At 35.8% G+C, this 14,502-nt stretch overlaps 1 protein-coding gene across 1 annotated transcript in view; it reads right to left on the bottom strand.

The window, feature by feature from the left end:
* ADAMTS19 (ADAM metallopeptidase with thrombospondin type 1 motif 19) overlaps window positions 1–14,502 on the bottom strand; it is a 223,829-nt gene that overhangs the window by 40,034 nt on the left and 169,293 nt on the right. The window contains exons 17-18 of the mRNA XM_011362252.2: window positions 8,928–9,085; window positions 4,869–5,022 (exon numbers count right to left, since the gene is read on the bottom strand). Of these exons, the coding sequence (XP_011360554.2) occupies window positions 4,869–5,022; window positions 8,928–9,085 (312 nt within the window). The remainder of the gene's footprint in view (window positions 1–4,868; window positions 5,023–8,927; window positions 9,086–14,502) is intronic.

Raw genomic sequence — 14,502 nt, 5'->3', positions numbered from 1 at the left:
TTGAACTCAGGAATCCTGGATTCTAATCCTGGCTCCTTCCCAGTGGGCATATGACCTTGGGATGTCACTGTCTTTGCCTTTCAATTTTCTCATGTGAATAATTAAGTTACACTTAAGACTATTAAAAAAGCCCTCTGACTTCAAAATTAAAAGAATTTATAGTGAATCTCTATTCCTCAAGGTCTGGCAATTGGCAAAACTTATTCTAGGTTGGAATCAAGGTGTCTTGGGGAAAAAAAAATTTAACCCTAATACTTTGCGTATTCAAACTGAAGACTGACGAGTTCTGAATGTTTACTTCTGATGCATCTTTTATTAGACCACGATAACAGAAGAAAGAAAAAAAATGAGGATAACAAAATTCACTGGGCAAACGTTTTCCTGCCTAGATTTTAAATGTAAACAGATTTTAAAGACCACCTGTCAATGCTCTAACAGAAACCATCAACCTTTTCATCGTTCCCTCCCCCAGAGCCTTCCACTGGATGGGGGCTGGGCATTCTTATCTGAGTTATATGGCAGAGAAAAGTCTAACCATATAGATTTTCATTTCAAATGTGCTTGTTTCTGTTGGTGGCTTTGTTTTTCTTTGGCTAGAGGACTGAAGCAGCATCCCTTAGGTGAAATGGGCCCTAGCCTCAGCAAAGAGTGGGTGGGACCGAGGAACAAGACCTTAGGTGTACATGGGACAGAGGGTCGAGGTCCCCAGTCACATGGCAATCACGGGGCCCTGGGAGAAACATGGCCAATGAAAATTTTACCGTGGTGAGCATGACTGATAAAAATTTTTGAACTGCGAGAACGATTTGAAATCCCTTGGTTGTAATTATTCTACATCCTTGGGAGCAAAATGTGCTCTGAATCATCTTCTTCCCCTGCCCCAATGTTGCCTTTGCTCTGGTGGCCTCAGCCAGCCAGGTGCTCCGGGGGTCAGATGAGAACTCAGAGTTCTGAGCGCTCCCTCCAACCCCTGCGCCTTTTTTCTCTCCCTTGAGGACTCTTCCTTGTTCTCCCTACAGCATCCAGTGGTCGTTTTCATGCTACTCCCCCATACCCCGGGTTCTAGAGGCAGCATGTCCCTCACTGCCACTAAGAGCGCATTCTCCCTTTCTTCTTCCTATACCTTCAACTTTGGATCTGACTCATTCCCCTTCTTGCTCTAGTCAAACACCAATCTCAGGGGCGCTCTCTCTCTAATCTAAAATTTCAACCGCCACATTATTGTTATATTTGCTAACACCACTTCCGGCACAATTTTGGTAATTACAGTATCTATCTCAGTGGTTGTAACACCAAAGCCTCTCCGTTCCCGGCCCTCTCCTCTTCCCAGTGATATTGCCTTTTGCTTTACTTAAGCCACTACCTCCCCTGGTCTTGTTATTACCGATAACTAGAGCCCCTCCATAATCTTAGCTCGATTTTCTGCCACCATCCATCTCCCTTTGGTAACCAAGTCTAAAAGTCTTTAACTCCACCAGGCCCTATAAGTCATAATCCTATCACCTTCTGCTTTCTTTCAAGTCCTTCATACCTTTATTTTTCTCCTTATGCAACTAAATTCCAAGTCCAATCATTTTCAACTCCTTACAAACCACCTCAGGTAAATCACATCCTCCTTTTATTTTATTATACTCACCTGGCAATTCCCAGACTTACTGCACAAGTGCGTCTGCATACTGTACACGGCTGGAGGGTAACATACATTATAATGATTGGAGTCAAACTAAATTCATGACCGTTAACTTCAAGTGCTACCACACAATTAAAATCCACATACCACTCTAACAGGTGTGAGGTGGTCTTTTATTGTGGTTTTGAGTTGCATTTCCCTAATAGCTAGTGCAGTTGAACATCTTTTCATAAGTCCGTTGGCCATTTGTACATCTTCTTGGGGGAAGTGTCTATTCAGGTCCTATGCCCATTTTTTCATTGAAGTTTGTTTTTTCGTTGTTGAATTACATGAGTTCTTTATATTTTCGATATTAGCCCTTAATTGGAGGCACTGTTCACTTGAAACCAACATAATTTTATTTACCAATGTCGCTTGAATAAAATTTTTTAAAAATCTATATACCCATTTCATTCATTCTCTCATTCTCTTAACTGACCTCTTTTCAAAATTCGAATATCTCCTTTTCCACCTTCCCTCTCAGCAAGACGGCCTTTGTTGATAAAACAGGTGCAACGGGAAGAGCACCACCATAAGTTCACAAACACTGTCTTTTCTCCTGTTCCTAGCAATGGGCTGTCCATGTTCCTACCTAAAGCCAACTACTCCATTCCATCTCATCTTGTCAACTCTAGGATACCACTCGTGATTTTTTGCTCTCTCTTTTGCATCACTTGTTTTCTGTTCTCTTCTAGAAAATGCATACTGGCAATCACGTGTAATCTCCCCTATTAAAAATGACAACCCCTTTGACTCATTCTCCTGCAACTACTGCCGCATGTCTCTGTTTTCTTCTTTCAGCAACATTTGCTGCGTTACCTTGAGTTCTTTCTCCAACTCATCACTTGCTATTTTCTCTTGAATCCACTCCACTTAGTCTTTTGAGCCAAATACTTCATTAAAATTAATTCTGGCAAGGTCATCGCTGACCTCTTCATTTCAAATATAATGAATATATTTTAAAATATAATAAATAGAATACATTTAGGTATAATAGTCAATTCTCAGTCCAAATTACTTTTGACTTATTAGCAGCTTTGATCCAGTTGTTCGTTCCCTTCTTGTAATGCTTTCTCACTTGCTTTACAGGAAAGCATTCTTATCTGCCTGTTTTTTCTCCTATGTTGTTGGCCACTCATTTTAACCTGCTTTGCTGGTTCTTTCTCATCTCTCTGAACTTGAAATGATATAGTGTCCCAATGCTCAATCCTCTAACAGCTTCTCTCAAAAAACCCACTCCTTTGGTGAATTCATAACATTTAAAATATCATCCATATGTTGTATATTCTTAGCCTAATCGTCTCTCCTGACACCAGATTTATATATCCAAGTGCTTACTTGACATCATACTTAGATATCCAATAGACATCTCAAATCTATGTGGAAAATCATACCCTCTCCTAATTCTGCTATGCCACAGGCTTTCCTATGTAGATCACTGGTTAATTTCATCCTGACAATTGAAGTTAAAATAGAAACGATCAAAAGTCATCCATGACATCACTCTTTCTCTCATATTCCACATCTAGTCTACCAATATATTTAATTAGTTCTACTTTCAAAATATATACAGAATCTGGGCACTTCCCCCTAACCTCCACTGCTACCACCGTGGTCAAACCACTATCATCTCTTTCTTGGATTACTGCAGTGACCCCCCTGACTGGTCTCTCTGCTTCCATCCTTTCCTTCTTTCCATCCATTCTCAATGCAGAAACATAAATACTGTTAAAAACATAAGCCAGAATAAGTTGCTCCTCTATCCAAACCCTCCAATGGCATCTCACATCACTCAGAGTAAAAGAAGGACATACTAGCATTCTTGCTAGTTCTTGATCATGCCAGTTCCATTCTTGCCTCAGGGCCTTTGCCTGAAACGTTTTGCCCCCAGACATCCTCATAAGTGGTGATCTACTCACTTTATATTTCTTATTTACTGTGATCTCATTGAGGCCTTTTCTGACTACCATCTTCTGTATTTACCCGCTCTCATCTTCACATCCCTTATTTATTTCCTTCTCATGTTTAATCTTCATCCTGAGTACTTATCGAAATTTGATACCATAATATATCACTTATTTCTGTGCATATTTTGTTTCCTTTTCCTCCAAACACTCTTTCACATGCGGTCTCTTTGTGCACTTTCACCTGCTCTTTCTGCAGCAAATTTAAGCTAGCGTAGCAATAGTTTCTTTGCCTAGAAAACAAAATTGATATTCTGCTTTTTTGCACAAATCAGTTTATATTATTACATAGATAATATATGTACATATTATACTTTTGTATAGTAGAATAAAATGTTTCCTTTTAGCCTTGGAAGGCATCTGTTACTAGAGAACAGTGAGAAATTTAAGTGAAATGAGAACTGAAAATACCATGCTGCTGATACACAGAGAGAAATGGAAGTTGGGAATCTCAAGACTTGGGACCTAGCTGTGGCCTTACTGCTGACTGGTTCTGTGAGTAACTGACAACCCGTTTTAGCTGTGGTACTTAGCTATGTCCTCAGTAGGATTATGTGATTTCCTAGTTTCACATTTTATGTTTAAGTAATTTTGTTCTTTTGCCTCCTCAACTTCTAATATGAAAACAAAAATAAAAAAAACTGAGTAAAATTTCAGCATACTTTTATATTTATTGAAAATAGTGACATACTCTAAAAAAAATCAGAATAAAGGAATTAGGGGAATGAAATTATTTTCTTCATATGCTTTATTAACTCAAGTATTAACTCAAGTATACAGTCAACACAGAAGCAAACTCAATACTATTCTTTCCTGGAATCTTGACTTTCCTATCAGGGCTATAATTCTTGTGGGAAGATGTACTTTGGAATTTGGAACTTTTAAGATTTTATAAAAATAAAAAAATAAAATATACAAAGTAAACATAAAAGTACATATATGACATAACCAGTATGGTAGCTAAGGCAGCCTCTGTCAGCAAACACATTAATATTTATGCAAAGTAATATTAAGTGAAATTTGGAACAATAGCCTTTCTTCAACTCATATCAGATTTTGCCACAAAACAGTTCAGGTGTTTAGCTGCTAAATGTGTCATGGAAAACTTTCAGTTTCCAATTCTTTAAAGATTCTGGAATTTCAGGTATGGGATTGTGGATCTGTCTTAATTTTATCAGTGGTCAATCAGAAGACAACTACTCTTTTTGAAAGATAACTACTGGAAAATCCTTTACCTCCTCCACAGGTGGCATCGCAATCTTCCCAGCCTGCGTGTGTCCACATGAACAGGGGTTCAGGCGCTTTCGTACTCTGATTCTCTGGAGGAGGGTCTGATGGAATAGTGTACTCATAGTGAAGTCCATAGTTCTGATCTTGAAACAGCAGCACCTACAATATAACACATTAAAATGATCAAGGCAGATGGGTCAAAGTATAGCACGTTCAATGTGAAGCATAAAACTAAGGATATTGGTAGCCTAAATGCTTATTATATGCTGTGCATGCTTCTTGAATATATCGTAGAAATGTGACATTCTTGCTTAAATGTTGACACTGTCATACTTCTGAAAAGACTGACATTTTCATACCTCTGAGCTGACATCATGAAGAAAAGACCACTTGAATGAGGTCAGAGATACCAGATCATTTTCTTTTAAGTCAATGGACTAAACAGCTTTCCAAAGCATGATATACATATGAGATGACTTAAGTAAAGGGGACAGGAATATGTGTCCTATCTAACAACCTATAATCTAATATCAATGCAGCCTTTCTATTCATATAAAATAGAAAGATGGATAGTAAGTCCCTGGATCAAAAGAGGAAGAGAGTAGAAGACTTTGGCACTTATTTTACTCCGTAAGGGCAGAGAACTTCTAAGCCAACTGGAGGACAGGAATTTCATTCCATGTATCATACAGTTAGCTTTTAATTTTGGCAAGATTACTAATTTTCCATTTGTAGTAAAGATCACTTCCTTCAAAAAAGAATTTATGTTAAAATGAACTTTTTAATAAATATTAACTTAATAATAGTACAGTTATGTATGCATATGTAAACAGTGCAATAAATCATAAAGGATACATGAGAATGACTGAATTTGGGATAACACTGGACATAAGCAGGGGCCCTGTTTTGTTCTCCCTTGGTATCCTGTGCCAAGCTCAAAATTGGTCATGATGACAATCATACATATTTTAAATGAAAGAAATAATACCTAAAATATACTCATTTTAAGTAAAAGAATGAGTAAGTATATATGTTTCTTTATGAACACATTTGCACAAAATATGTCAAACAATTCCAAGGGATATAGCACTCCTATGAATCTGAGGATTTATGGAAGCAATCTATGTAATCCAAGGTGATGCACAAAAACATATATATTTAAACTTTAAATTATGTTAAGTTATTAGGGAACTTTGTTCAGTACTTAAACTGTGTCAAGGTACTTGTAATGATAGGTAATTCAGAGTTAACACTCCATGAGAAAATTTAAAGGAGCCCAAGGTTAACATTCTTTACTTCTTTTTTTCAAAAGCTATTCAATATATCAACAGAAATACTAAAATATATTTTAATATGTGGACTGGGGAAATAGTGTGATGGCATCAGAAGTCAACTATGTCAATAATAAAAATAGTTTTTAAATTCACATATACATAACATACTGGGTACTAATTCTAAGTACATCACAGTGCTTATTTTTGCTTGAAATATCTCATTTGATGTTCCCAGTAATAAGTGATTCTCAGCTAAATTAGAGGAGAGAGAGAGAGAGAGAGAGAGACTGACTTACCATGTTTATGGACACAACCAGACTAACACATAGTTTTGAAACTGATGAAATGAACATATAAATAATAGCATTTTGCCAACTTATTTAATTAAATGAAGAAGTGTCTATTTTTCTAAAAACTTGCATTTTCATTGATAGAGCTTTAGATTGTCCTTGAATAAATAATGCATTTAAAATAGAGACATTGGCTACAAAACCATTAGCTCTTTTTGAAACCATTTGAAGTTGGCAGTGTGTTTTTGCAAGAAGGAAAGTGTGACCGTGTTACAGCTGAGGGCACAGACTGACGCATGGCAGCAGAAGGTATTGCCTTTCAAAGTGCAGTACTGGCTTTCAGTCTGTAATACTCATTAAAGAAAAATATCTGAGAAGTGCCGTTTCCCTTGGATTACTGAATAAATCCAGGTCACATAGATGCCTTCTTTTAGACATAGTTCACTGACTTTAATTATGCTTCATGCTTCCAGGAAAAACCTTGGTAATTACCAGTCAAATTAAGGATTCTGCAGCAAGGAAATTCCCCTCGCCCAAAACTGAGGTCTCACATAAACTTTTAAGATTTTGAATTAGAGGCTCAGTAAAAGAGCTTCGGTCCTGTTCCATAAAAAACATGTAGGTTACACTCATATAAAACAGGCAACCTGATGGTATTTCCTGCAATCCAATCATTAAAAATGTTTGTTGTTGGGAATGATGTTATTCTAAGTGACCCCAGGTGAGCACTTTGTAAGGTATGTAAATATTTAATCACTCTGTTGTACACCTGAAACTAATATAATATTGTACATCAACTGTAAATGAAAAATAAATTTAAAACAATAAGTTGGGAATAGCTAGATATTGGTCATATGTTGTTTGTTTAGCCATTTTTTTCCCTCTCTCCAGACAGCATGGGGTACAGAGTAGAGTTTCCAATTTGAATGAAATAATAGGATCCAAAAATTATGGGGAGATGAACAAATATTTATGCAAAGTATACATTCATTTATGATCCCAGGTTGTCTGGTGCAAAAAGCTTAGATCTAAGCTTTATACCAAGAGAGACAGCATAGATGATTAACACTTGGTTTGTTCACAGCTAAATAACTCATTGGGAGATAACACTGTGCAAATTATCTAACCCTTCTCATACTTAGTTGTTGTTTTTTACAATCGGCAAAATGGAGTAATAATAATACACGTGACACAGCGTTATTATCAGTATTAAATGCTATAATGTACATAAAGCACTTTTGGATAGCGTCTGACTCTTAGTGCTCAATGAATAGCGGTCACCATCATCACATCATTGTCATCATCACCATCAAGATTTGGAAGAGAAGGTCCCACTTAATCTCCTTGCTTCCTTTATCCCTGTGGTAAAACCTATCAGTTGCAGTTCTAGAAAACATCATTCCTTGAAACGTGGTCTGTGGACCAGTAGTGGTGGTATCACCTGGGAGCTGGTTAGAAATGTGGACCTCAGGACCAAATGAATCAGAGTGTGCCTTTCAAAGAGAAACCTAGTGTTTCGCAGGCACATCAAAGTAGGAAAAGCAAGTGGGCCGATGAGTGATTTCAACCTCTGGCTCTTGGACTAGCAACACAGATGTCTCCAATTGAAGATAAATTCAACTTAAATTGTGTATAGGTACTAAATAATGTGGCATACCACACTCCAAATAAAGAGTCAGTTGATCGTGTTTTAGAGTTGTTTTTATGTGTGGACTTAAAGAGGTGTTGAAGTGTCTGAATTTTAGACTTTGTCACTGGGATGGAAAACACGCCAGCTGTGCAGTCAGTTCTCTGGCTTCTGTGCCGTTAGCGCTGACTGCAATGATCAAGGTCAAAACGGGCATTTGAACCTGCCACCAGTTTGGGCACAGAGTCCCACTGTCCTGCTTCTTCCATTCCATACTCTGTCCTGCCCCATACCTAGTCTTTTATTACATGCTAAAAAAAAAAAAAAACTTATCCCAAATATTCCAATTTTCATAGTTTTTTTTCGGGAATTAATTAAGCTAATAAGAAAGCAGAATAAGATAATTGGAAGTACTGTTAGATATATTTACCAAATCTTTTCCTCAGAAATAGCAACCATTTTATCACAGACATTTTATACAGAGTCAGACAATGCCCACCTCATGGGTGTATAAAATGCTATGATTTACCATATTACAGTACTCTCTTCACAGACATCTGCTCTGGTTAGTAAATATATGATTTTAGGAAAAAAGAGGAGTTCCTCACTGCCTGTAATTCACCTCTACTTTGAGTATGAGTCCTGTTCCTTTTGTAATAATTTCCATTGTTTGTGTTTTTTGTTTTCTTTATTTAAATTCCATTTATATATTTTTTTATTTAAAACACATTTTTAAAAAACCCTGAAAACCCACCTCTTACATCATTTTGAATGTCTACCTGACAATTTAAATTTGGAAAAAAGATTAGGAAAGGCACGGTGGGAATGGCCTTTGCCATAGGGAGCTGATTACTCAATGTCCCCGACTCATACCAGGAGGTGCAAAGGTGACGTGGTAGGACCTTTGGCAGAGAGCTTCTCCCAGAGGCCTCGTCTTACGTAATGAACAGTAGTCCCCGCTAAGTTGAATGCTCCAGAATGTTCAATCTTCCAGTCACTATTGATAGACTGCTTTCCAGTGTCTCGGAGAGCTATAAAGATGTTTAAAAATATTATGAGAATTAACTAGTAAGCAGCATTAATCCATATCCACATCATATGACTTCGTTAAAAGGATTTCGTTCGTTTCTAAATTAATGGGTCAACTCCCTGACCTAAAACATGAGGCGTATCCTCGATGGGAAAGTCTGAAATTATAGCAAATTCCACAAACTCTCCTCTCCTGAAATTATTCTCTACTACGTGGTCATATTTATCTTGGCCTCCTGCAAACTCCTTTGGACACTTGATGTCTATAATTCTTATTTTTGTCCTTAATGGCATGACATTTTTGACTTGATCTGGATCTCCCATGCCACCCAGAAAAGTGAGTCATTAAAGACAAGTCATTAAATTGCACGTTAACTAACAGATCAAAATGACAACGTTCTATTCATTACAAAAAAAAATTCTAAAATAATATGTTATATGTTAGTTTTAAAAATTGAACTCAGGACCTTTTCACACCTTTAGCTGTGTACAAAAATGGAACATAAATGCCAATTTTCACCCATAAACAGCATCATTTGTATAGAATTTTGCAAAACAACATTGTTTACCTAAACTTTTTTCTCTATTTCTGTTTGAACTGATCTCTGCTGCTATTTAAATAAGATTCATGACATGGAAGTGAGATGTTATGATTACCATTTTAAATTAAAGATCCTTTTTTTTTTTTTTGGCACATTGTTTAATTTTTTTTTTGATTTAAGCTTTTAGACTCTCCCATTTAACTGAATTATCTTCCAAAAAGTCACTTACATGTTCATTGAAGGCTTTTATGTTATAATTCTATAAAAATGTTTTGATAACTTAAGCCAATAAATCTTCCTAAATATTATTAAAGTTAATCTCTATTTATTGAATGCTTGAAGGTTTCCAAGTTTTTTATATTGTATATAATGCTCAGATAAATATACTGTATGCTAATTATGTGTATAACTCAGTATTTCCCTTGGATAAGTTTCCAGATTTAAGATTACAGAGCCAAAGAAATTGAACACTTACAGATTTTGAAAAACAATTTCAAATTGGCTTTCATAAAGGTTGCTTCAATTTATGCTTTCATGATAGTGACTAAAGTGTCCATTTCTGAACACCTTGGAAGCACCTTTCTCTTGTATAATATTTAATCGAGACTAAATAATGATGTGTCAAGTATCAGCTATAAAGCAGGCAATCCTCAAAGTCCTAGGCAATTCTAAAATGAACAATATAAATATATTCTCTGGCTTCACAGAATTTATAATCTAGCTAGTGAATGAGAAATGAAACAAGTTATATAAATTACTAATTCTAATTATGCTGAAGCTTGTGTGGGAGGAGTCAGGAAAGGCTTGTCTGAAGGATGTCATTTACTGGAGATGGTGGACAGGGGAAAAAGAGAAGGAGCGAAAGATCATTCAAGACTGAGGAAACTACGGAAAGCTCAATGCAGCTTGGGGAGCATCCCGAGACAAGTGTGCATGATGCCGAACACACTGAAGTGAACCACAGAGATGAACCTGGAGAAGTAAGGAATGGGTAGACCTGGTGGGCCTTGTTAATATTTTGAGGGTTTTTTTTTTCTCTAAGAAAAAAAAATGTAAAGCTCTAAAAGATTTTGAAAAATATTGTGAAGAAAATGGACCGAGGTAGGGCAAATTTGGATAGGGAAGACAGGATATAACGTTAACTTAGTAGTCCAACTGAAAGTACTGGTGGCGTGGATTAGGGTGGTGGAGAAAAATATGAAGAGCAATTTAGGAGTGAAATTAATAAAATACGATGATGACTTGGTTGTCACGGGTGAAAGGAAGTGTCAGGTATGATGCTAGGTTTCTAAGATGAGAAAATGGGTGGGTTATGATGGCAAATGATGAAATGGGAAAGACTAGGAAGAGAAATGGGTAAAGAGAAATATCAGGAATTAAATTTTGAACAATCTAGGTTTTTTAAAATAAAAATTTCTTGTTTTATTGCTATGAAGCTTATTATTCATTTACTTATCTGTAATTTGCATTTTTATTTAAATTAATTAAATAAATTATTCATTATCTGTTGATGTTTTTCTGGTCCACTGAGGGATTTTTCTGGTGCTTATAATCGCATTACTACAAGCAATGTATTAAGAAAACTATTGAAATTTTACCTAATTAATCTTAATTTCTATCAATAATATCTTTAGCACGTACTGCATATAAAATATTTTTAGATAAAATATTAAGCATATATATTTTTAGATTTATGAAAAATATATAAATATTAATTTTTACCTTGAATTTTAAACTTGAAAAGAGATACGTTGACAGAAAACTCTGCAAATACCATAATACTATTTACAAATGGATATGCTTCAAACAATGCTAAATTGATTTTTTAAATAATGATTTTGCCTAAAAGGTAAACTATTTCCTTGCATGTCTTTGAAAGTCTATTAAATATTTTGAGAAATCTTTTTGGCCTAGATTTGTACCATAGCCAGTATAATTCCATTCTCCCCACCTCTCGCTCCCGTATTTCAATATATATTCAGGGCACAATTATAAAGGAATATTTTTTTGACAAATCTCTAATAAAAAATGCCTGAAAAAAACTTCTTAAAAAATTCCATACACCTAAATTATTTTTAAACTCCAGTCTTATAAATTTTGTCTTTTAACTAGAGATTAAGTTTTTAAATGTTTATAGAGATTGCTGGCCTGTTTTGATTTGTTTATACCATCTTATTTTGTGCTTTCTTTTTTCCTGCTTGCTGTATATTTCTGTTATTTTTCTCGTATCTTGTTTTCTATTGATTGAGTTTTTAAAATTTCATTTAAAAATTATATTTGGTTTTCTAAATATGTGTTTAGTTGATTCTACTTATTCTTGTAAATTTGTTAATTCCCCTTTTGTATATTTAAACATATTGACCATAATATTTTTATATTTTCTGTATATGTATCATATACAATACAACTATATTATATCTATGTCCGATTCTGCTCTCCCTTATTTGCACTGCTTTTGTTTGTAGCATCTATTTCCTTTGATGTTGTCTGAATTTTTTTTACTATAAAATTTTATTCGTTGAACTTTATAGAATTCCTTTGAGGCTTGTTTTGAAGGTGTATTACTTCAAAAAATTTGCGTATGCCAGCCACCTCAATAACCTTAAATTAAAAATAACCTTAATTAAAATAAATGTCTTGAAGGCTTTCGACTTCGCAGTTAGAATAAATTGGTGCCACAAATCCGTATGAACATTTGCTTTCGGTTACAAATTTTCAGGGAAGTTGATTTACCTCTGCCGAGTACCAGTGTTAATACAGACACATTCTCTTTCTTTCTTCGTTTAGGTGCACGTGTATTTCTCTTTCTTCTTCACAGTGAGCTGGTAGCCCTTTGGGGTCCTGCTTTATGCAGGGGCCTCCTATTAGAGTCTCTATTTTGCAACTGTCTTAGGCTTTGTTTTCTGTCCACAGCATCCCTTGGCTCTCTAAGTTTAAACTGGTTACAGTGTTGCAGGAAGTGACACCCGATGGAGGAATTTGGACACTCAGACAACTTTGTTAGACAAGGAGAATTAAATGCCGGCAGAGAGCGTGGGGTTTTCAACAGGCCCAAAGCACGAGCTCCCCTTGGTTAGATTTTTTACAGCTTATATACTCTTGCAGTGTCCATGCAAGGGGTGCGTAATTTTTGTCTGAGGTTCTACATGTACTTTGTGACTCAGGACGGAGAGGGGGAGCTTTGAGTTGGAGGCTGCAAGGGAAGAGGAATTTCCAGACCACTGGTCTTATCTATTTACAGGTCATTTTACCTTATAGAACCCACAACCTTGACATTATTAACACTGTTATAGGATACTGGAGAGACGGGACACTGAGGCTATAAGCAGAAAGTAGCACTTACTGATGCCAGCACCTGCTCAGCGGATTCCTATCCAAAGGCTAAGCCCCGATTGTAACATAACAAGCAGTTTTATACAGTCTTGTTATTCCTACACCGCTACAGAGATAAGGAAGGACATTAGTTGATTGGCAAGCCATGAATCAACAGATGTGAGCTGGAGAGTCCTGGAGGAGGGAGAAGGCTGTTAGGAATGGACTTTAACTGGCTGAGTTGGTCATTTCTGCAAGCCCTTTCCTTTCATTTTTTAGATGCTTCCTTTTCTCTCTTACCAGAATTAAGCATAAGTGGGACTTCAGGCAGCTGAATACTCTGGCTTCCTATTCTCACTTTTCTTTATAGCATGTGAGTATTCATTAATTTCTTTTTGGTTCAGAGTTAAATTTAAAAAGTGTCCTTTTTTCCTCCTTTTGTGTTTTGCTCAACACTTTTAATTGTTTTTAGTGAGAAGTTTTTCCATAGTGGTTGTATGCAAAACGGCAAGCAAAGTAAGATGACCCATGTGATCTTTTTTAGATTTTTAAAAATCATAAGCTATAGTGATGTTATAAAGATATAACATATGATCTCTCTGACCTACTTTACTCTCCATTTTAGGCTTTTTGATAAATTATTAAATTATTAACCAAATAATAAAGTCACAATCTTCAGAAAAGCAGATAATAATTGCATATGGGAATATAATTCAAAGAGAGTAATGAAAAAGAATAATTGTATTGGGAGGAAATTAAATGTCTCCTATGAGATAATATATAGTTTGATGTAGACAAGTTAATTTGTTACAGAATGATTAGTTTGCCAGGGTATGATCTATTTTCCTTTCTTTTTGCTAATGCTTTTTCAGATGAAGATTTTCAATGACTTCCTTCTAATGCCCAAAGGAGCCTTTAGGAAATATGATTTATGATATGTATATTCTGCCATTCTTTAGGCAGACAATACATAGCACAGGCTTGAAATCTAGGATTTCAATACTGTATTATTTTTTTTTCCAAATTTACCCCTCATCCATGTGCTCTAGCCATCATTATTTGCCCAGTTGTTTAAGCCAGAAACCTAAAAGTCATCTCTGAATCTTCATCTTCTATCAATATTCACATACATTCTCCAACAAGTTTCAACAGTTCAACTTCTTCAATGCCTCTAGAAACCACTGGAGTTTTCCTGTTCTCTTGATTGGATTGTGCAGCCGGTCTCTTCGTCTTCATGCTTGCACCCACCCACTAATTCATCAGAATAACTGCTTTTTTCCCTTGCTTAAGTAAGTAAGGAAACTTACTGGGTTCTTGAATAAACATGGTAACATACTAGTATTTTCAACCTTTATTTAACCTCAGACTAGTATTCAGGATGTTTAGGGACACTGATTCTATTTCCTTATACAAGGAAAAGAACCTGGCAGCTCAGGCCTAAGCCTAATACTAAGCACAAGGAAAACTGACATTAATAAGGCCATACACTTAACACAGATACGTGATTCCATATTTAAGCTGAATGGTCTTTTAATAACAAAAAGCTATTGGAGATTTATGTTTAC

The sequence above is a fragment of the Pteropus vampyrus genome, unplaced genomic scaffold, assembly GCF_000151845.1.
Source record: "Pteropus vampyrus isolate Shadow unplaced genomic scaffold, Pvam_2.0 Scaffold74, whole genome shotgun sequence".
Lineage (NCBI taxonomy): Eukaryota > Metazoa > Chordata > Mammalia > Chiroptera > Pteropodidae > Pteropus > Pteropus vampyrus.
Note: the sequence above shows the minus strand (reverse complement) of the source record. Positions and strands in the feature narration are given on the sequence as shown.